Here is a 22575-nt window from a genome sequence, read left to right as displayed (position 1 = left end):
TAGCCTCAAGTTTATATTTTGTTAACTGGTAACTATGAAACAATGCATTTCAGGTCATTTTACAAAGAAATGTGAAAGTAATTTAATAACTTTGTTATTAGTTAGTTCCCATGTCTATTGCCAGTCTGTGCAAATGTGAACAACTGTTCTGTGACGACATAACAGGGGACTCAACAAGTGGTTGTCAACTGTGGGTTTTCAATTATTTACAATTTCTATTATGTGGGTTACCAGTTATTTACAGTTAATTATCACAGATTGGCTGACCCCACACTCGACCCCTTTTTTTTAAGGACCACTTTGTTGCCACCGTCATGCAACAAAGTCCTTTTGAAGATGGCAACTAATGGTGAGTAGTCATAGATCTTCAAAGCGATCATTTCAAAAGCAAAGAGACTGCGAGTTCATTGGACACGGTCTCAATAATTTTGGTCTCCAAACAGTGTTTTCCATAGTTTAACTGTTAGGATACACACCTTTCCTTTGTCCTGTTCCTGAAATTCAACACTGCTTCATATGATAAATAAACTAGATTTGCTGATCAGTTTCATTCTTGCTACCAAACTAGCAGTTACACTATTGCTGTGTTTCGCTAACAAAATTCATTTCTCAATTTCTAAGCTTATGTTCATGCCAAGGTACTTGGTATGTAAAAATTCCATCAATTAATATGACTGAGTCGTTTTTTAAGATTCAGATTCCTTTATTCTCACACAGTTGATACATGACACATGCTGAACAAAAATATACACAGAAAAAAAAAACAAGAAAATCATGATAAAAACAGGACCATGTTTAAAAAGCCTGTAGTCCAACTGTCTGTTACACAGTAGTAGAATAAAATAAAAATAAAGATGGTATTGCACATGTATAGAACATGAAAAAAATAAAAACAATATATGAAAAAGAAAATCATTTTCAGAGATTAGAGGAAGCAGAGAAAAGACTGTATCCATCTTTTCATGTAGCAAATAATTTGCTCAAATCAGAAACTCTAACTCATCATCCCTTTACTGCTTGACAAGATGTCTGCACTTCTCAAAAATATCTCTTCTCTTGAAGGCTGAACTCCAGCGTCCTCACAAAAAAAAGAAGTACAAAAGGACAACAAATACACAAAAAGAAACACAGGCAGTTCATCTTGACCCAGTCGCTGTGTCTGCACTAGCTGTCATGGCGCTGATAAGTCAAGATCTCCACAACAAACCTCCTCTGCTCTCTTTCCTCTCGCCCTGCTGTGCTTATTGTTGCGGGGTTCATGAGAGTGATGCTGGGACTTTCCCACCACACTTATGGGAGCTGACACTGAACTGTCCTCCCTTGTGTTTACAATTCATTATGACAATAAGACCCCTCTGGGACACCCGTCTCAAACTCAGACCCATGAGCTTGGAGATGCAGCCCAAGTTTCTTGTCTGATGCGGTCGGTAGTCCTGAGTGCTATAGCCTTGAATCTCATGAACAAAATGCCAACATGGAAGTCAGGTAGGTTTGCAAGATCAAAGAGGAAATATACAGAAAAGCATTCCTGCAAGTAAACAAATTTGATTGGCAGCTCCATACATTTTAATGTCAAGCCAGTTTATTGTGTTCTGTTGCCTGGAGCTACTTCCATCAAAAGCCACAGAGATAATCACACATATCAAAAAGGACAGAGGCAGAAGATGACAGGCTATTTTTTTAAGATAGGAACTACTCAGTAAATAGCTTTTAAGAAATTAGAAGAAATGCAAAGCTTGAAAAAAATGATGCTATTGATTTTTATGCTGCCCTCGCAGCGTTTTCAGCAGAGCTAGACGTAAACCTACATGTCCTTGATCCCTGGTAAAGAATGCCAGGCTTTAAGCTAAATGACTTTATTGGGGGCTCCATTGACGAGTATGTATATAGATGCATCAAGCTGGTTGTTTTTGTATTTTTGTTCCTTCTATTTGTCTCTGCTATTTAAAATATAGGTAATGTGATTTATGAAAACTGCTATGAAGGCAGCAAGCTGAAATGCGATGGAACAAGTAATAGAGTTATTTTATTTACTACCAAATGTTTCTGGAGTTATAATCTTCAGACTATATCCAATCAGCTCTTAGCAGGTTTATTTGCATCATTTTTGGTAATAATCCTGTAAAAGCAAAGTTTCTGTAAATTAAAATAGAATGCAATGATTTGCAAATATTGTGACTCCATATGTTATATATAATAGAATATAGACCTTTTTTCACATGTCTGAACTGAGAAATTGCACCATTATAAGAAAAATATTAGCTCATTTTGAATTTAATAAAAGCAGCACTTTACAAAAAAGTTGGCATGGAGGAAGCAAAAGACTGGAAAAGTAAGCTGTCCCAAAAAGAAAGATTCAAAAACATTTGCAACTAATTTGGCAGATCAGCAACATGATTGGGCTTAAAAAGAAGTGCAGAGGTTCACCTGGAATTCTACAATTATACAAATTGTGGAAAAAATTCACAAGAAGTAATGTTCTTCTACATAAACTATGACTATATATGTGTTGTGTGAACACCATTAGTGTAACACAATGCAATTCAACAGAATCTTAGATTAACCGTAGAACTGGACAAATCTCCTTCTTTAAACAGTTTCAATGAAGCATGAATATCTCCCTTAACGGGGACGTAACAATCAACAAGGATTGTTGGATCCATTGCAACAGAATTTTGACTCCCAGTTGCAGCTGAGTGCAGAGTGCCCATTTACAACAATGCTTCAGGCAGTGTTTTAAACCTTTGGCTTTGTATGTAAAGGATCTCAATGATATGTTCACTGCAGCCACAGAGTCAAGGCTGTAAGCGAGGAAGGCCCATCTGTCTGTCTGTCTGTCTGTCTCTCTCACCATTAAGAAAAACAGGACAAAGGTCCTGTGGGACTTTAAATTCCAGACAGACAAGCGGTTGTTGGTCTACCAACCAGATAAAGTGGTTGTTGACAAGGAGTCGAAGACAGCAGTTGTGATAGATGTGGCAATTCCAGGAGGGTGTGTGTGTGTGTGTGTGTAGGTATGTGAGTGTGTGCGTGCGAGGATCTCTGGCGCTCTTCCACATTGTGTCTTTTGTCCCATCTTCCTCCCCCTCACCACCAACCAGTTGCAGTAGATTGCTGCCCCTCCCTGGTTCTGCAAGAGGTTTCTTCCTGTTAAAGGGGAGTTTTTCCTTCCTACTGTTACTAAGTGCTCGCTCAAAGGGGGCCATTAGATTGTCTCTGTTACTGTCGGGTCTTAATCTTAAAATAGAAAGTGCCTCGAGGTGACTGTTAGCGTAATTTAAAATTTTAAAAATATAAAAAAATGGAATTGAATTGTGTGGCCGTGTATGTCTTTGTGTGCTTGTGTGTCACCATGTGACATACCTGGAGCTATACTGGCTGAAACACCCTGACTCAGTCTGTTTATGTTGTAAGTGCAATTTAACATCAATCATTACTTATTTAACTCATATGATTAACTGAATAAAAATAGCAGCAGATAAAACTCCAATTACTGGTGATAGACTCTGCTCAAATTTCATTGGACGGACTGATACAATCAGTGAGGCATCCTGCCAGTAATGTAATAGATATTGTCCGGACTTACTCCATGTCTATAAACACTGGCTGTGTAGCCAATACAATAGCAGCAGCTGCAGGACGCCAGCATTGTTTACACCAGAGCTGGTCACTGCCATGCTCTCGGATGTGGTTTGGTGTTTTGTTTGGTTTTTTGGTGTGTGTGCATGTTTTAATTAATGCAAATTAAAACCAATAAAGCTACAAGTGTAAGACACGCATACTTTAGTATTAGAAGTAGATGCTGTAGGATATATGTGCAGATATGTGGCTGAAGAGCCACTACATGATAGACAGGATGTTTAAATATGTTTTGTGGAAAATATAAACTCAGTTTTCTTTCCTTACATGAGCCTAATTACACCCAGCCTTTCAATTCATGGTAAGCTAAGTAAGATAACTTAATGTTGCCCTGCTAATAGTCTCGGTTAAGAGGTGGTTTAAAGTTTGGGAAGGAGGGGCTTTATTTCAATCTTCACAGTTCAGAATAAAAATATGGGTTTTAATGTATTTGGGAATTCAAATGGGTACCAGCCTTCGTCAAGTTTAACAGAAGTTAAAACAAGTGTACATGAGAGCGAATTAAGTGAGGATCAGGTCCTTAGAACTTGTTCTGCTAGTCTCCTATTGTGCTTTGTTACTTTATCCCAAGGGTGAGCTTAGCACACGAGGAGGGGGATGATGAGGGGGATGATGAGGGGGATGAGGGGAAAAAACACATAGAAAAGCGTTATTAATATCACTAATATGATTGTTAATAATGTGTGTAGACATATTTGGAATGAGCATAAAGAAAAAAGGATGTGGGCCAGCCAGACTGTCAATATTCACTCCAAAATGTAAAAAATGTGCAAAATGTGTCTGCTCAGGACTAGGGATGGGTATCGTTTAGGTTTGATACCAGTGCCAAACCGGTACTTTTGAAACGGTGCCGGTGCTTATACGGTGCTCGAACCGGTGCTCAAAGAATGGAGAACACAAACTTTGTCAAAATCTTACGTACCACTGCTGTCACTGCGTTACAATACTATATAGAGTAAAGGTTTCTGCGTAGGATGGACATGTGATGCTTTAGGAGTGGCTCATACAATCTAATCTTTGTTTTTGTACAAAGCTTCTTGCAGTTCCCACTAGACCTTTAAAGTCCCCCTCAAATGTTCCCAAGATCTTGTTCTTTTATCCTTTAAAAAAATGCCTGAGAGGAATGAACTTCCTGTCTGAGTACCAGTGGAAAAACATTTTCAATGATAAGTCTTCCCTGCTCGTGTAGGAATACTGCCATAGCAGGTAAGCCGTTTCAGTATCTTTGTACGAGATAAATGTCAGGTAAGCTTAGCGGTTGTTTGAATTGACAGGACCTGACAAAAAATGGAAGAGAACCCCAAATGATGTAAGTGAGAATAATACAATTCAACATATTTAAAATATATTACAAGGGATGAGTGAGGAAGCCAGAAGGAGAATGGGCATTGTGCCTACTTATGATGTGATTTAGATGGTCAGGTGACACTTGTATGTGACAAGTGACAACCTTCATTTTTTTTCAAATGATAATTTAAACATAATAGATAATTATAAATATAAAATGTAAAAAATAAATATAAAAAATGTCAGTAAAAAATCTCAATCACCTGACTAACATCTTTAAATCCAGGATTTACAAGAAAGGAACATTTAAAAAGAACAGGCACAAAGGCCGAAATATGCTTTGAGCACATTCATATACTTTCTATATATAATCTGGAAGATGGCCATAAGTGGTGGGAACAAAGCAGGGTCTGGGTCGCTGTACTGTACATGTTATAATAATTGGTGGTGAGGTTGGGGTCTGTGTCCTCTCGTTTAATTCAGGAACTGTAATTTCTTGAAATTTCATAATCCTGGAAGCTAAAAATCTACAAGGAATGAGAGTCGTCTCTAATATTTACAGAATTATCTCATTGTTTTTGTTAAATTCTACCAGTTCCATAAACAGTTGAGCTCATCTTTCGTGGCATTATCACGTTGAAGTGATAATACAGTGAGCATTTTACTCGCAGTTAATGGGAAATACTAATAAATACAGTTTAACCTCATCTGTGTCCCACAGAGCAGCGTGCAGACACACCATCAACAAGCTGCCCACACAACAGTGTAAGAGTGTCTAAAATACGATAATGAACTTGCTGAACTCTAGCTCTGCTAAAACTATCAAAAATGTTATAAATGTTGGGAAGTTGATGTCAGAAACATGGGAACATGGGTGGGCCTAAACCGAGAACAAGGGGCCACGGTGACTCTGCTGTCATCAGGTGTCCGGTTCTCTGTCACCACTTGGCTGCAGCCCAAGTTCTTTTCTTGTCCTTATTATTTGTCATTGAGCTCGAGTTTTTGAAAAGCCAGGGTGAGTGAAAGTATTTGGCAAACGCACCGTGAAATAAGAATTTTAGAGGGTGGTAAATCCAATTTCACTAAACAGTTAACTTCATTATCATAGATTGTAGCAGTGCTGTCAGTTTGTTAACAGTAACAACTGCAGCTTATGCCCGAGTCTTTCATGTAAAGTTCGCTTGAGAAATAATTAAGCAGTAAGCTATTAGAAATATTGACTGTGATTATCCTGAGTGCACGCGTTTCTCAGCAGTTCTGACTCTGCTGTTCACTAAGATGCTCTGGGATGTCTAGTGGTTAATTTCCTGCTTCTCTCTCCATTTCCACTACATAACATGTCCCCAAAATAATACAAAGGGAGCTGTGGATTCTACCTGTTTTGTTTTTAATAGCCAGTAAACTGAGTGTAAGTTTTCACCTAAATGTTATTCAGTATTCTTTAAGTTTGTTTTTATATTTAAAGACTTTATCATGGCTTCCTCTTTCCTCAGCTAAACTAGACTGTTGAGATCATCACTGACACGTTCAGCGTGTCCAGTAATGATGAACCATCTGACTTTGTTTTATTTCATTTTATTGCCAAAACTGCAATTTGGCACATAACAAGCCTGCACTTCCACTGAACAAGTTGTGACTCCTGGCAACTCGTATCGTAATCGGATGTATTTATAACCCGACAGTGTGTACAGTAAAGACGGCATTTTTCACTCTGGTTTAAGAACAAGAAAACAAAGAAGGTGTGACAGCACGCTGATGCTGACCTTGACATATCACCGATACTGATGAGGGTTTGTGAAGAAGCTGAAAATAAAACACAGCTTTAAAGTATTATTCATCTGAACTGTGCTAATAAGCTGGTGTAACACAAATTTAGCCTCCCCTGTGAACTCAGGGTGCTCGGTTTTTAACAAAATGAACAGGCCTCACAGGAAAACTGCTTGTACCTGCGGAAGATTGCCACTGTGTGGTTTAGATGATTTTTTATGAGCGTTTGTGTATGCATATGCGTGCATGCTTGTGTCCTGGAAGAGGCCAAGTTGTTTTGTGAAGTGTGCAAGGTGTTTCAGCACGGCTGATAGTGTTGCGTTACTGTCTTCCTGTTTCCGCTGTTTGACTGTCAACAGGAATGTTTGGCAAACAGCCACCCAGTTAGTGCCTCAGCACTGACCCACACACACACACACACTTTACATTCATCTTTTACATTCCTCCTAATCTAACACTATCCAAAACTCAGATCTACTTTGCATGCTTAAAGCAAAAACCTGTATAATTGCAGTTCATTGTGGAAACAATTGTATGCATCCAGATTTCTTTTGCATAGCAGGATAAGGATATTTTGTTACCACCGGTTATGATACACTTGGCAATGAGGTGCCGGCTGGGCTTTGTTTTAACATTTTCAACTTGTTTCCAGATCTCAGATCTATTCTTAGCAGCACTTTTAACAAGTGAGAAGCGGAGCTCACATTCCAAAACCATCTTTGTTCTCTAGGTTAGATTTACAGTTCAGACAAAGTCACACACACGTGACTCTGACCTTTTCTCAGACACAGGTCAGGATCTTGTGTCTAGATGCTCCACTGTCTCGTATTACGGCGCAGACACTAGACTAAAGAAAGAATAAATAAAGGGTTATATTACTGCTGCTAACCACGGTGGAACAGTGGTTAGCAGCAGTTTGGGTCGATTCACTCCGAGTACTCTGGCTTCCTCCCACAGTCCAAAGACATGCAGTTAGTGGGGTTAGGTTAATTGGAATCTAAGCTGCCTGTAGGTGTGAATGTGAGTGTGAATAGATGTCTGTCTCTATGTGTTGTCCCTGTGACAGACTGGCGACCTGTCCAGGGTGTAAACTGCCTCTCGCCCTGTGGTAGCTGGGATACGCTCCAACCCCCACGCATCCCTGAATTGGAAGAGAATGGATGGATAGATGAACTATTAACTAACCTAGACTTATCTTAAAGGCATGTTTTGCTCACCACACTTCATGTTTTGGAGCACAAATACAGATATTTATAACCAACTTTTTTAAGTTTCCTGTTTAGGCTGAGATTAAGGGGGGGGGGGGGGGGGGGGGGTTCTGTTATGCAAAGATGAAAGTGTTTTAAAGATTTTCTGAAAAAATGACTTTGTGGCCATATTCTTTCTTTAATATGTTTACAAACCAAAATACAGAACAACCAATGGCCACATAAATATCAGTGTTAAGAAATACATACATACACCTTACCAGCAAAATAACTACTGTAATATGAGATTATAAACACTGAACAACTGTATAAACATCATAAAAAATGAAATTAGACTGAAACGGATATTGAGGATTATAAAGAGAATTTGCTATTTTGTACATCTGAATGTATAAGCAATATTACTGTATCATATCTAATGCACTCAGAATATCTTATAACAAAAGTAGCGTACTACAAGTTTTGTTGATGAGCTTGTTGATATAGTCTTCTAACATAGAACATCCTACATGAGCAGTAGGAACACAGCCTATATTATCTTATTAAGTGGTGACAAAGTACACTGATCACATGACTTCAACTCGCTGCTACTGACTTTATAATGATGTAAAGAGCTTTGACTTGTATGGGTGCTCTAAAGTATGAAAATAAAGTATGGTACGTTTCATGTTATCCTGCTTAATGTTGCTTTGTGACATATTAAGAGTTGGTTACCTAGAGAAAAACCACAAACGCCATAGGTGGCTACAACACAGGTGCACAATGAGAGGCACTTTGATTCGTTGCAGCATGCGGGGATGGGTATTAATCGTGTCGTGGGGACTTAAATCTGTTTACTAATGCACATTATGGGGACTTTTCTCCTTTATGGGGATAAAAAGCAAATCCTCATAAAGAGAAACAATAATAAACAATAATGTTTAAGCTGAGGTTAGACTGAGGTTACATTTGGAGGGAAAATTAGTTTAGGCAATGACTAATTAAGGTGAAGGTTTGGAGTTAGTATCCTTGAAATGATTGAAAATCACAGTAATGTCCTTGTAAGTCTTGGGAACACGACATTGTAATTGTGCTGCTGCCAGTGCTGCCTTGACCTAATCTCCTCTGGCAGCAGATCAGACACTGCTGTGTTTTACTCTACTGCCCCAAACAGGTCGAAAGAGGCCTTCATTGTTCATACATGCACACACATTTCTAATTCCTTATTACTAATAAACAGAGATGGGCAGTAACGCGTTACTGTAATCCGATTACTTTTTTCAAGTAACGAGTAAAGTAAGGGATTACTATTGCAAAAACGGTAATTAGATTACTGTTACTTTCCCGTAGGAACGCTGCGTTACCGCGTTACTAAAACCGTGATTTTTTTGCAAGAATGTCTCATGACAGTGACGTAAGCGAGTGCGACGTTTGTGACAACAGCTGTGTGCAGATCAACAGTGGATCATATATCGAATGCAGGAGAGAGTATGAGCGTGCAGCGTTTAAAGCGTGGAAGTACTGACCTTACTTTGAGTTTGATTCCACAAAAAGTGACAAAAACATTAGTGTCCGTTGTGCGTGGGAAGAAAACTTCTTTTTACAGCGAAAAAAAAAACCCTAAGCTTCCAAGCAAGCACCGAGTGCGCTATGACGTAATGGGAAATTTACAGAGAAACTCGCGGATTCTTCCACTGACGCTGCGGCACACCTGCACCAGGGTAAACCTCCGCCTACGGCGCTCCTGCTTTACAGGTGAAAATAGAACAACAGGACCGCTAGTCTGTGACTTTATTTATTTTCTGCTGTGTTTTACTTGCATCTATTTGAAAGAGTGAGTGTAAACACACACAAAAAAATATTTTATGTGCTGGAATGTGTGGAAAATAGGTTTAAATGTTAAACTAATTTATTCAAGTCAGAGAATGTTGCATATAATTACATTTTTGCTTGATGCATAAAGTTAAAAGATTAAAACTAATAAAACAAGTTTTAAAAAGGGACTTTTCCATTTGATTACATTTTGTGATGGATTATGCAGAAAAAGTAGAATTGGCCTGACAGATCTATCACTTTATCACCTATTCAGGTTGTAAATCGTGTTTTTAAAAAGTAACTAAGTAATTAATTACTTTTGAAAATAAGTAATCAGTAAAGTAACGGGATTACTTTTTTGGGTAAGTAATCAGTAATTAGTTACTGATTACTTTTTTCAAGTAACTTGACCAACACTGCTAATAAACCTGTTGAGCCTGTGGCCTCAAATCTTCTTTCACATAACATCTCTACATAACTGTACCTTATGCAATATTTTTTCATAGGAATGTTGGGCGTTTTTAAAAAGAAGTTCTTTTAATACAACTGGGACTGCACAGAGAGCCTAACAGCAGGGAAGTAAAAGAAAGAAAGGGAAAATAAAGATGCTATCTGGATGAAAGAAAGCTGTATTTCTAGACCATGTGTAAAACTGAAATGAGAATTTATTAAAACTACAAAAAGCTTTTGTTTGTTTTATTATTTATTTATCTCTACATTAACAGAAGCTACAAACAACTCACCCTCCCTCTGGTAATGACATCAAAGAATTTGTCAGAGAGGTATTTTTTTCAGTTTCTATATTTGCCAGCACTTATCATATCTATTTAAATGTGCACTGAACAGATAAACAGACACAGTGAAGTGAAGCTTCTTCCTAATCTGCAGATTTACATTTTAACAGGAATCCAAGTTTGGATGTTTATAAAAGCGACAGCGCCACGGCTTTTGTTTAAGTTAAACAAGCCCATGTAAACTGGGAGCTCAGCCCTTACACTTAACTCCTATTCGAGTTGTTGTTGCTTTCCTAACAGCTCAGAGCAGTTATTTTCTGACCTCTGGCATCAACACAGCATTCTTGCCCAGAAAACCGCCGCTCACTGAATATTTTCCCCTTTTCAGGCCAATCTCTGTAAATCCTACAGATGATCCCAGTGGCAAATCCCAGTAGATCAGCATTTTCTGAACCCTGTCTGACACTGGCAACCAAGCCATCTTCAATGGGATTTTTGTGCAATTAATTGCTCACAATTTGTTGCGTCCATTGCACAAGACGAGTGAAGAAAAGAGTGTAGGCAGGGTGGAGATGAGTGTCAGGGGTGATTTGTGACAGAAGGATCAGAAGGAGTGCTCGGGTTGAGTGGCTTGGAGACAAAGTTAGAGATTCGAGGTTGAAATGGTGTGGACATCTGCAGAGGAGGGATAGTGGATATACTGAAGGAAGGATGTTGAAGATGGAACTGAGAAGGTGGAAAACAGGAAGACCTCACAGAGGTTCATGGATGTAATGAAGGAGGACATGTAGAAGTTGCTAGGGGTACTGTGAAAGAAGATGTTAGACGTACGCATCCCCTTTCTTCATTGCAACAACATGGAATATATTTCTTGTGTTGTAAGAGACCATCTCATTGGACCTCCATTGTTCTTGGGAACAACGTCAGTGTTGCCCTTTTACATAGTCCGGCTTCTGCCCTCATACTGCAATCAGCTTTGAGCAAGGAGATAACGCCACTGTTTCAACTGCGTTTGCTGGGCAACCATTGCACCACTGTGTTGCCTCCACGCTTGCATGCTATCAGTTTTTTAATCACATTGGTCGCTGATTGTGCAAGGTTTTTAAATGTTATCACCAAATGTGTATTAGTGAAACACTGTGAAAGTTGAATCATGCATCCCACATCTTTGTGAACATTGCAAACAAAGAGGGACTCGCTCATTAAAACCATCCATGCACTATTAACGTTCAGGACCTATTCGAACATTTATGTTGACACTGTAAATTATGACATGAGCAGCAGCAATAAGACAATTAACTAGTTCAAAATCTTAAATCTAAAAGAATAAAACAGTGTTTGTCAATACACTCTGTTGGTTAATGCAACATGTTCACAGTGACTGGAGATGAGTGTTGACTTTGCATCAGAAAGAAGAACTTCTGACTGCTGACAGGTGGCTTAAATGTGTGCATACATTTCTCAGAAAGCACATGCATGTGCATCACTCACATGGAAATGAAGCATGATAAATATCTGCAGCTGATATTACAAACCATAGTTGTGGTGACTGAGTGGAGAAAGATAACAGAACGGAGACGTGCTGGAAAATAAGCCCATGTCACTTTGGTTTATTTTATTTCTGTAAATAAGGACTGACAGCATGTCCGTGAGCCAGACTTGATCCTCCAGTTACTCCACTGTGGCTGCTGGACAGTCTTTATGTTACATTAACTTAGTTTCTTACCCTTTGATTCCATAGTTTGATTTGAGTACTAACCCTGCGCTCTGTGATGGGAGTTTAAGACGTGAAGGTTTTGTCACTGACATGTGGCTCTGCTGTTATCTAATGAGGAAGTGAAGTCTTTCATCTCTGCTCAGTGGGGACAGATGTGATCACAGTTCTTTGATTGTCGAGTGCTGTGAAAGAGAGTCTTCAAGACAACGGCTCAGTGGGATCGCATCTAAACTGTCTTTCATATTATAAATATTCATCTTCAGGAATGCAAGGTAAAAAGTCTTTTAGTGTTGATGTTTTCTTTCTTCTTCATTCACACTTTTGCATTTCTTCTTGACTTTTTTCTTTTCTTTTTTGCACCCCCAAACCTCTTCGTTTGTATTTCCTTCCTTTCTCGTCTTGCTTCTTTCCTCCTCGTGTTTCTTTCCATTTATTGAAAATTTTAAAAAACCCTCCCAGCTGGACAGGAGAATCTCAGAGATTCTTTATTTATAATTACACATCTAATATAATCACTGCAGGGCTTTGCTCTTCTATTGTAAGCTTGACACAATAGAATTTTAATAATTATCCAATACAGGTGTCCATTCTTATTCCCAGGGTGTCAAATATTGCCATTTTGTCACAGATACTGGTATCTCACAGATATGCACAAGATGCCCTTTGGCACTGATGCTGTGGGAGAAGTGTCATAGTGTTTCATCGAGACCCTTTGAGGTTAGATTTTAACACACTGGGAAATCTCAACAGTTGATAAAGTGCAAAATATTTTCCTAACACTAGCTAAGTAGGTGAAAGGAAACAACAATTAAAAGTCAAACTAACAGAACAAAGGGAGGCTCCCAAACAGGATGTTCTTCTAGTTGACAGTCTGGTAATTTATGCCACTTCCACCTTTCCTGCCTCTGTATGTCACTCGAGTGTTTGCTTTCTGAAATAGTACCATCACATCACCTTGTACATATTTCTGTGACACCAGCAGCTTCTGACCAAATGGTGCAATTTGCCAAAGAACGGAAAAACGGAATTACCTACGGAGGCCACAAAAGGTCACACATTTAGCTAATGCAAATGCTCAAAGTACAGTGGGTGTGCTCACAGCTACTGAGGAATGAACCAAAAAATGTGTTGCATAACTGGCACATCATCTCCTCTTCCTGTATCACCTATAGCTCATTTCCTTAAAATGTCAAACTTTGTATTTCACCGGGGTTACAGGGGTTAGTTTCTCTCTTATGGAATTAACAAAATTAGCAGAAAATATTAAAAACGAGCAGAAACATGAAACATTCATCTACCAGCTGACACACCTTTGACATTTTAGAACATAAAAAATGACAATTTAGCACAAGAGTGATGAGTAATTATCTCTGCAACGAACGTGTGTGTTTGACAACAGATTAGGGCAGAGCTGTGGCCCAGTTGTGGTCACCTTATCAAAATCAGTGTTTCCTAAACATAGCTTTTTTTAATCGTGTCACTGAGGAAATGTCCTAGCATAGCACTCTCCTGTGTTTGTATATATGACAGTAGCTGTCAGCTCAGTCCAAAATCATTGATCACTGAACTGGCATCTCTGAGGCCTCTTCTTGGATTTGCAACCAGGAAGTAAGCTAGTAGACTAGTAGATTTCCATGAAATTTTCTGTGTATTCCCCCAAGTAAGAGTTTTGCACCAAACATTGAATTTGCATCCTTTGGATCCTTTGGAGCAGTGTGGTTCATAATGTTCAAAAATATATTCGATTAAAAAAATACATCAAAGTGAACCAATACGTGAAATATAGTAATTAAAGAGGTAATCAGCTTCTTGTCCTGCTCCTTCTGTCATTGTATGTGTTTGGGTGAAAATTCTGTCTCTCTCTGACTTTATGTTTGCATGTTATGCAAAAGCCTTGTGATTGTACGGTTTGTCAGCATGTGCTGTGTTATTGTGCTGGGTAGTAGAGATTCACTGTTTCACATGCTTTGTCTTTTCTTGCACACACTTTTCTGAATGTTTGGAGCAGGAAAATTCAATATATTAGTAGACAAGTGCTTGTTGTGTTATATGAAGGGTGTGTTCATTCCACGCAGTTTTGAGTGGTCTGCTTTCACCAGGAGAAGGATCCCATTCAGTTCAAATATCCAAAGCAAATACCTGAAAATGCTTGTCGGAGTTTTCAGTTATTGCACATTAAAAATCTATGTAAAAGGCAAATAGATGCAAGACAAGACAGAATAAACTGTTTTTTGACCAGTACAAGCTCTGGGGAATGTAAATTTCTGCAAAAAAAAGTTAAATATTTTAAGTTTTAGTCACAGTTATTCCAAATTCATGCTTTCCCAAAATCCCCAAAACTGTCAGCTTAATAGACATAAATGGTCCAAAAGATATGACAGTACTGTAAGATGTACCACTTGTTTATATGGCCTTGGATAAATAGACCCCTATAAGTGTTTTTATATAGTTCTGTTTCAGTATTTATATTATTATGCAAAAACAAATAAAAAAAAAACATTTTCTAATTACAAATTATCATAACTTATTGCTCTCTCTTTCTCTTTCTTGCAGATTTTCAGGACTTGCGAAGAAACAGGTCCAGTCCACCGAAGCTGTCATTCCTGCCTCACCAGCAGCATCTCTGAGGGGTTTTGTGTGTCATCAGGACCTTGAGACACAACGGCACACACAAAGTGATGCTCAGGCTCATCGCTCTCATGGTAGACCTGGCAGACCTCTAATCTCTAAAAGATTGATGAGGTCTTCTCCAGGCTCAGGAAGCCTGGCATGGCATTGATAAGGCAGCTTTCATTTCACCACATTATATAGCTCACTCCTTCCCTTCTTCACCTCTTATACTGAAGGACAAAGGCCGGCCTGGAAGCGTGAAAGAGGATTATAACATGTCAAGTCAAGAGGACAGTGGTTTAAAGAATAGGAGATATGACATTCCCTGGAAATAACACGTATGTTTTCCTCCATTACCTTGTGTGGGACTGCTGAGCAGGACGTCAGAGTCATCATGTCACTGTCAAACTGCTGGAGCTGGAACATAGTGAAACTACAGAAGGGAAAAACGCAAAGCTGAGAGTAGCTGAACACACTTCGCACACCTGCAGATAGTCTGATACATGACAATGTGCAACATCACCTTCTGTAATGTGGACAGTAAGGTGGACCAGTTCTTTCAGCCCACACTCTACATCATAGTCATCGTTCTTGGGCTGCCGACTAACTGCATGGCCCTGTGGGCCGCCTACATGCAGGTGAGGGACACATACCCACAGTTTTCTACCTCCAATGGCCTCAAATGTATCAGACTATCACACAGTGGTTTCCAGATTGGGGTTAGAACCTGCCACTTTGGTTTCACGAGCCATTTTGGGAACAAATAGGTCTTATTTTGGGTCTTTTTTGTCTTCCAAGGAAATCTCCCTGCTAATCTTTCTGTTTATTCCCAAAGTGCATAGTAAAAACAATCCAAGTGTTCATCCACTTTAGATGTCTGGCATACGTATAAGTCATTCAAATATCTTTTTTTTTCTAGCCATAGTTCTTGGATTATAACTGATTTTTGTTAAAGAATAAACCTTAAATCTGACTGAAGACCGGACAGATAAATCCAGTAAGAAGAATCATCACAAAATCAAACTCTGGTGGTTTCTGGGGTTCCCTTTGTAGAAATCCAGAAACATTCCTATTACTGCACTAAAAACAAAACAGTTCACAAAAAGTAACACAGCACTGAGCGTAACTAAGGATAACACACAATTGTGGTTAATGACGCTTGTCAATTACGTCGCATGTTCAACGTTGCCTGCCAGATACGGTCAAAAGAGCCTTTGGGATATTTTGTACTGCGTTTCCCACAGACTGTCAGTTTGCTTTGGCAGCAAGAGGAAGGATTGTTATTGACTTTTATTCATAAAGCTCAGCAACTCATGTTTTTCAGAAAGAGCCATCATTAAAGTAAGCAACATTTCATGTTACATTATTTGTCTTTCATGTCAGCATCAGGGCACATTTTTACAGTTCAGATGACCATAGGAGTGCTGGGTCAGGTGCATTATGGTCATTGTTGCTACCACGCTTTACAGCATTAACCAGATCACCGGCTTCAATAATGATAGTACTCAAACTGAATACCAGTTAGACCTAAATACTTTGTATATGCAGTAATTCAGTGTTCAGCCAAAAACATTTTCTAAGGCATGTGTGAGCCAGACGTTCATTGCACAACACTAAAGGTAACAAAGGGCTAATATTCAGACCAAACACAATCAGCCTTTCAAATTCTCCTGTGTTTTGACTTCCAGGAAACCAAATCATTTGCAGCTGAGGCAAATATGCATCACACCTTGTTTGCATTCTCTGATCTGTTGGAGAGATTGCATGCAAAGGATAGCTGGCTCACCAATTTTAAGCAAACATGTTAGTCTTGTTCAGATTTGAATCTTCACCTTCTCCCCTTTGCACCAGGTACGCCAACGCAATGAGCTCGGCATCTACCTGATTAACCTGTCGGTGGCTGACCTCCTCTACATTGCCACTCTTCCTCTGTGGATCGACTATTTCCTGCATCACGATAACTGGATCCACGGTCAGGAGAGCTGCAAGCTATTTGGCTTCATCTTCTATACTAATATCTATGTCAGCATCGCGTTCCTGTGCTGCATATCACTGGACAGGTACCTGGCTGTGGCATACCCTCTGCGCTTTGTGAAAGTTCGACGAATCAAAACAGGTTTGTATGCAACATAAACTTGACCAAAGAAACTGGATCTTTAATCCCTGTGAAGGGAAGAATCTAAAAAACATGTTGCACTAAAAAACTTGGACCTCTTTACACGCGTTCTGCGAGTTTTCCATTTTAAGTCCAATCAAGTCATCTTCCCATTCACCTCTGGACCACTTCCAGCTGTTTTAGATCACTCCAAGGATGCCTCTCTCCTGTGTTTGTGACAGTTAATTTGTCCCCATGATCCAAACTGGCTGTAGGCATGTATATATGAGTGTGAGTGGTTGTCTGATTTTCTGTCAGCCCTGCGGTAAACTGCTGAAATGTCCAGGGTATGGTGTGCTTCTCGCCCTGTGAGAGTGGGGATAGACTAAATGGATGGATGGATGGCTCAGACTTACTGTAATGGCTTGTGGTGTTTGAGGGAGAACAATCAGTGGTTCATACACTATACACACTGAGGTTTTATGCTTCCCTATAATTTGTCTGTGTTACAAGAATTAAATTCAAGAAATGGACAAGATCCAGCACATATTGCAATGCTCAAATTCAATAAATAAGGGAATTGGACGTCCACAGAGTGACCAAAATGTACATGAGATATAGAAATGGAAGTTACCACGGTATTTAATGTTTGCTCTCTTTGTCTTTCCTCTCCTCTGCTTCCTGCAGCTATCCTCGTCAGCACCATTGTGTGGATCATTGAGATTGTAGCAAACTCTGCTCCTCTCTTCCATGATGAGCTCTTCCAGGACCGGTTCAATCACACCTTCTGCTTTGAGAAATATCCAATGCAGGACTGGGTAGCAGGCATGAACCTCTACAGGTCATTTCTTGGCTTCCTTGCTCCGTGGACGGCAATGCTGGTCGCCTACCGAGGGATCCTTGCAGCAGTGCGTTGCAATGTCTCAACAGAGCGCCAGGAAAAGGCCAAAATTCAGCGGTTAGCTTTGAGTTTGATTCTCATTGTTTTGTTCTGCTTTGGACCATATCATGTCCTCCTCCTGGTGCGGAGTGTCATGTTTTTACAGAAGCCATGTGACTGCAGCTCAGAGGAAACCTTGTTTGCAGCATACCATGTATCGTTGGCATTGACCAGCCTGAACTGCGTAGCTGACCCTATTTTGTACTGTTTTGTTAACGAGGGAGCTAGGAATGATGTCGGCCGAGCCCTGTCTGCTTTACTGTCAGTGGCCTGCAACAGGCGGCCCTCTTCTTCGCCTTCACATGCTGACATTCTCAATGCTGGTTCAGTAACCATGGACACACCGCTGTCAACAAAGAAGCAGCCTTGTGTGTATGCTGATCCAGGCAAGACCAACAACTACAAAACTGAACTGGTGGCTCTGAAGGAGGAGTGTCTACAGATGACCATCCTCAGGAAATAACTTAACTAGTTGGAACAAGTAGTAGCAGGTCCAAACTGATCAGCTCAGTGAGAGGCCGGCAGCTCCTAACAGTTCCAGGGTCTCATTTCTGACGGCCTAACAGGCTGAAATCAGATGCAACCAGTGGCTGCAGATGCACGGGGTTCAGTCAGTAGGTGACATATCAAAAAGGCAGAATAAGAATGGGATAAATGAAATAACAAAACACAGGGTCTGTGGTCATGTGAACAGACATGTGGGAGGATGAAATGCTTACGCAGCAAAACACAAAATTGTTAGGTGAATGAAAGATAGTCAAACCACTGGTTAGATTCTCACCACTGGTGATGCAAAAAGTAAAGTGTAGTCTGAGAGTGAAACCTGAGGACAGCTCATGCTGTCAATTTTGTCTGTTAACAAAAAACTTTGGACATTACATAAAAGATTCTTTCATTTCAAAAACCTGTTAACACATCAGGCTCAGACAGAAAGGTCGTGAAGCTCAGTTCTGTCTCATGGATTGAATGTTTTGTATTTAGAGCTGCAGTTTAACAGCCTCCACACAGCTACAGTGCATGCAGATGTTAGCATGCTAATGTCCTATTCTGCCCTAGCAATCTGGCTATGATCATCATGAAGTATCATCATGATAATGTGAAGTGTCTGATCAGAAGAAACTTTGGGCTGCTGAGTCAGGGGATCTCAAGCATCTGCAGGATTCAGCCACAGCAGACTTTTGCATTGGCCAATCTGGCCAGCAAATCGTTTTTGTCTTCAGTCTGAATCAAAGTGCAAGACCCACAAGCTGACAAATCTGATGTCTGTGGGTGGTGTGGCTAATAAGGATTTTATCAACAAAATTTGATGACTTGGATTTTTGGACAATTTTTCCAGCGTGCCAGGAATCATTCACAAAGATACTGTTGAATATTTATGAGAAATCCTCAAACAGACCACGCTCTGCATGGCTGAGTGCTATTAGTGGTCGAAACTCAAATGCACTTAAGAATATATCCCCACTTTGGGATATATAGAAGAAGCAGGATGGTGATTAAAAGGACAGAGGATTAATGGTCTCTTGAAAATGTCTTTATTATGGTGTTCAATTTTTAAAGGAATTTTTAAAAAGCCTTATGAAGTACCTCAGCTTGTAAACTGTGATGGCAAGAAGGCTTACAGTAGAGTTGTTGTATACCATGAGCCATGTTTTCTATTTTATTTTTTATAACACACAGCAAATAAACCTCCCTCCAGCGGGATATCAAAAAGAAATCTTAAAAGCCTTCAGATAAGTTTGAAAGTTTATTATTTTCCATTATTTTATGTTGTGGAGCTGAAGATCAGTGTCATACTTCAGACAAATGTATGTGTATGCAATTAACAGTAGCTACTGGAATATGTGAGCATACATACCGCTAAATGAAAAATGTATTGCTTAAAAAATAATCAATGAATTCAAGCTGCACGCTTGGGCTAAAGAGTACACACAGTTGACCAACAGTGATAACGTTTACATTGCAGTTAGAGACAGGCCTTCTGGCTTAAACTATCCAGACTAATCAAATTTATATGTAGTACAAACTTTCAGATGAGTTTTTCCTGCATTTGCATGTGCACCACTGCACAGCACTCATAATTCATCCTCGGCTTCCCTAAAATGGAAAGAAAATGTGCATTCGACCTTGATTGAAGTGACATCCCTGGCTGCTAATAACCTTTGTTATATTAGTGAAACAGATTCATAGATTTTTTATTTTTTTTATTTTGAAAGGCCTGTTAAGGAAATCCTTCAGTAGCTATAACTATTAAACCACTTTCAGAAGAACCAGTAGCAGGTTAAGGCAGAATTTAAATAGGAAATTGACTGTTATTGATGATTTATTTAAAATTAAAATATTAAAAATATATATACTTGATGCTGATTGTTTTAAATGTAAATATGACTGACAATTTCTTAAAACATTTTAATGATAAGCTTGGTCATATAAAGTAATTGCTACTGAAACCAGTGATGCACAAGCCCCGTATTAGGATGGATGTTGGTTCAATCCCGACTTTAAAAGATCACGCCAATCTATGTGTTTAGGAAAAAAGTTCACTTCAATTGTCAGACTGATCTATAAATTTTATTTCAGTTTTAGGTGGAGTCTAATGTTTTTGTATTTTTAGATCCATGGCAATGACATCTCATAAGTGTTTACATCATAGGATGCCCTGCTGGATGTTTAGAGACAAAGCAATGTGATTTTTCTGACGTGCGGTATTGCGGCTCAGATTATTCCAGTCCAATCAAATTATTTTGTGGATTCAGGTATCATGTTGCTGTTCCACATGCAGTATGGGACATATTTCGGAAAACATGTTTATGTTGCGCTGGCATGAAAGCATTGCTAAATTCAGTGGAATAATGTAAAGTATCTGGACAAGTTCAGCTTGTTAATGTTGCCCTAAGTGTTGTCCTATGTGCCACTGGTTTTAATGTATCTGTGTGTCAGTCCAAAGGAGGAGGTGCCAGGCTTCAAAATGTGTATTTGTTCAATAACAGTGTCAGTGAGAAATAAATTATGCATATAAAAAACTGCATCTTCCAGCGTGCATTTGTTTTGCACTTGCAAGCTAAAGCTGAAGCAGCTCTCTCGTGCTGGTGGCTTTTGAAATGGAAATTATTTAAGGGAAACAAGTCTATGCTTATCAGCATATTCTAATGTTTTCTTTCTTCTCTTTCTCTTATTTCTTCTTTTTTAATGTCTTTTTTTCCTCCTGTTTTATCACAAGAATTAAACTGTTGACATTGTGATACAATTGGTAAAGAAAGGTCAAGCACTGAGGCCCAAAGGTAAAATTACCACTCAAAAGTAAATACCCAGTTGAGACACTACAACCTCTCACTTCACTTTTCTTTTAACACTATTTACTGTAGACAAACCTACACAGAAGGATTGATGTCATGAGATACAAATAAAGTGTATAGTCTGACTATTGTATTTAATTTAGAAAGACTTCACACAACTGCTCCTGCTGTGCTCTGTGAATTGCTAAGGTGCTGGAGAAGAGAGTCAAACCTCAGTTTCAGGAGGAACAATGTGTTTTTGTCCAGCGAACACACAACTCTTTAACTCTTTGAGGATACCTGAGGGTCTGTGAGAGTCACTCTACATGACTCAGGGTGATAGCTGTACATGTGTAACAGTAACAGTGGGATAAACATATCTGCATTTCTAAATGGCATAAAAAGGAGGAGTAATGATATATAAATAAATAATTCCAAATACCTTACTAATGCTTAATAGTGTGAAATTGTTATAAAGTCCTACTGAACCCTCAAAATAAACACGAAGTTCTGGCAAGTCCTTCCTGTGTGTTTTAGGGATTTTTTTTTTAAATGAGATTTCGACCATAACTTGGCAGCGTTAAAGGAGACAGCTCTACCCAGCAGACCTTTAAAAAATCCAGGTCAAAATTATTTGCCGAGATAAGCAAAACGTCTGCAGTACACAGAACCCTGCAAATGCAGGTAACAGATCACAGAGCAGCGGACAGAGCAAGTCTGGGATCCTGCCAACACAAAGTCACCTTCTTCACTCTTCACATTGTTTTGTTCCAGCCTTCCTGTAAAGCTAATGAACAACATCAAGGTCATGCTGTACAACCTGTGTGTGTGTGTGTGTGTGTGTGTGTGTGTGTGTGTGTGTGTGTATCTGCATGTATTTCAATGAGTGTCCTGCGTGTGCTTGCTTTTTTTTTTATTTCTGACACTGTGAGATGCGTCCTTCCTACTGTGATGCTTTAGATGCAACCCTATACTTACAGCCTGTCCTCATAGGGATGGACACATTCATAATGTCCTATACAAAACAGGCCAGTCTAAACAAGGAAGTATGAGAAGTGGGGAAAAAAGGCAGATGTATTTGTGTGACATACAAAATGCACATACATATATCTATCTATCTGTCTATCTATGCATGCTTCCGTGTGTGTGTGTTTACTTTTCATTGGTGTTTTACAGCATTAAGCAAAAGCAAACCGAGCGGTCGCACATGCCTTTATGTTCTTAAGAGGAGAGAAAGGACAGACTCTCTCTCTGAGGGAACATTGTCTCTTGTCCTCTATGCGTCACTAAGTTCCTCTACTAAAGATTTATATATAGAAGCTCACCAGAGGTCACGCTGTCATTACCAGCAGCTCACCTGATGATGAGAGTGATTTATTATCCGATAAGAAACTGTGCTGGGACATAAAGAACAGTTGTGCAGGCTTTTTGCATTCAATATTTATATCTATTTCTATAGGCAGATAATATGTAAAAGAGCTTCAAAACAGCCGGAGAGATGAAACTTTTTGT

At 39.3% G+C, this 22575-nt stretch overlaps 1 protein-coding gene across 1 annotated transcript in view; it reads left to right on the top strand.

The window, feature by feature from the left end:
- Positions 1–21746, top strand: part of gpr4 (G protein-coupled receptor 4) — a 54839-nt gene extending 33093 nt beyond the window's left edge. The window contains exons 2-4 of the mRNA XM_084950798.1: positions 14700–15394; positions 16608–16872; positions 17539–21746. Coding sequence (XP_084806924.1) covers positions 15260–15394; positions 16608–16872; positions 17539–18254 — 1116 coding nt within the window. The 5' untranslated portion in view covers positions 14700–15259 and the 3' untranslated portion in view covers positions 18255–21746. The remainder of the gene's footprint in view (positions 1–14699; positions 15395–16607; positions 16873–17538) is intronic.
- Positions 21747–22575: the final 829 nt, after the last annotated feature.

Source organism: Perissodus microlepis, chromosome 14, assembly GCF_051167445.1.
Source record: "Perissodus microlepis isolate ML-2025 ecotype Zambia chromosome 14, ASM5116744v1, whole genome shotgun sequence".
NCBI classification, from domain to species: domain Eukaryota; kingdom Metazoa; phylum Chordata; class Actinopteri; order Cichliformes; family Cichlidae; genus Perissodus; species Perissodus microlepis.
The sequence above is the reverse complement of the archived record's forward strand: the minus strand, read 5'-3'. Positions and strand labels throughout refer to the sequence as shown.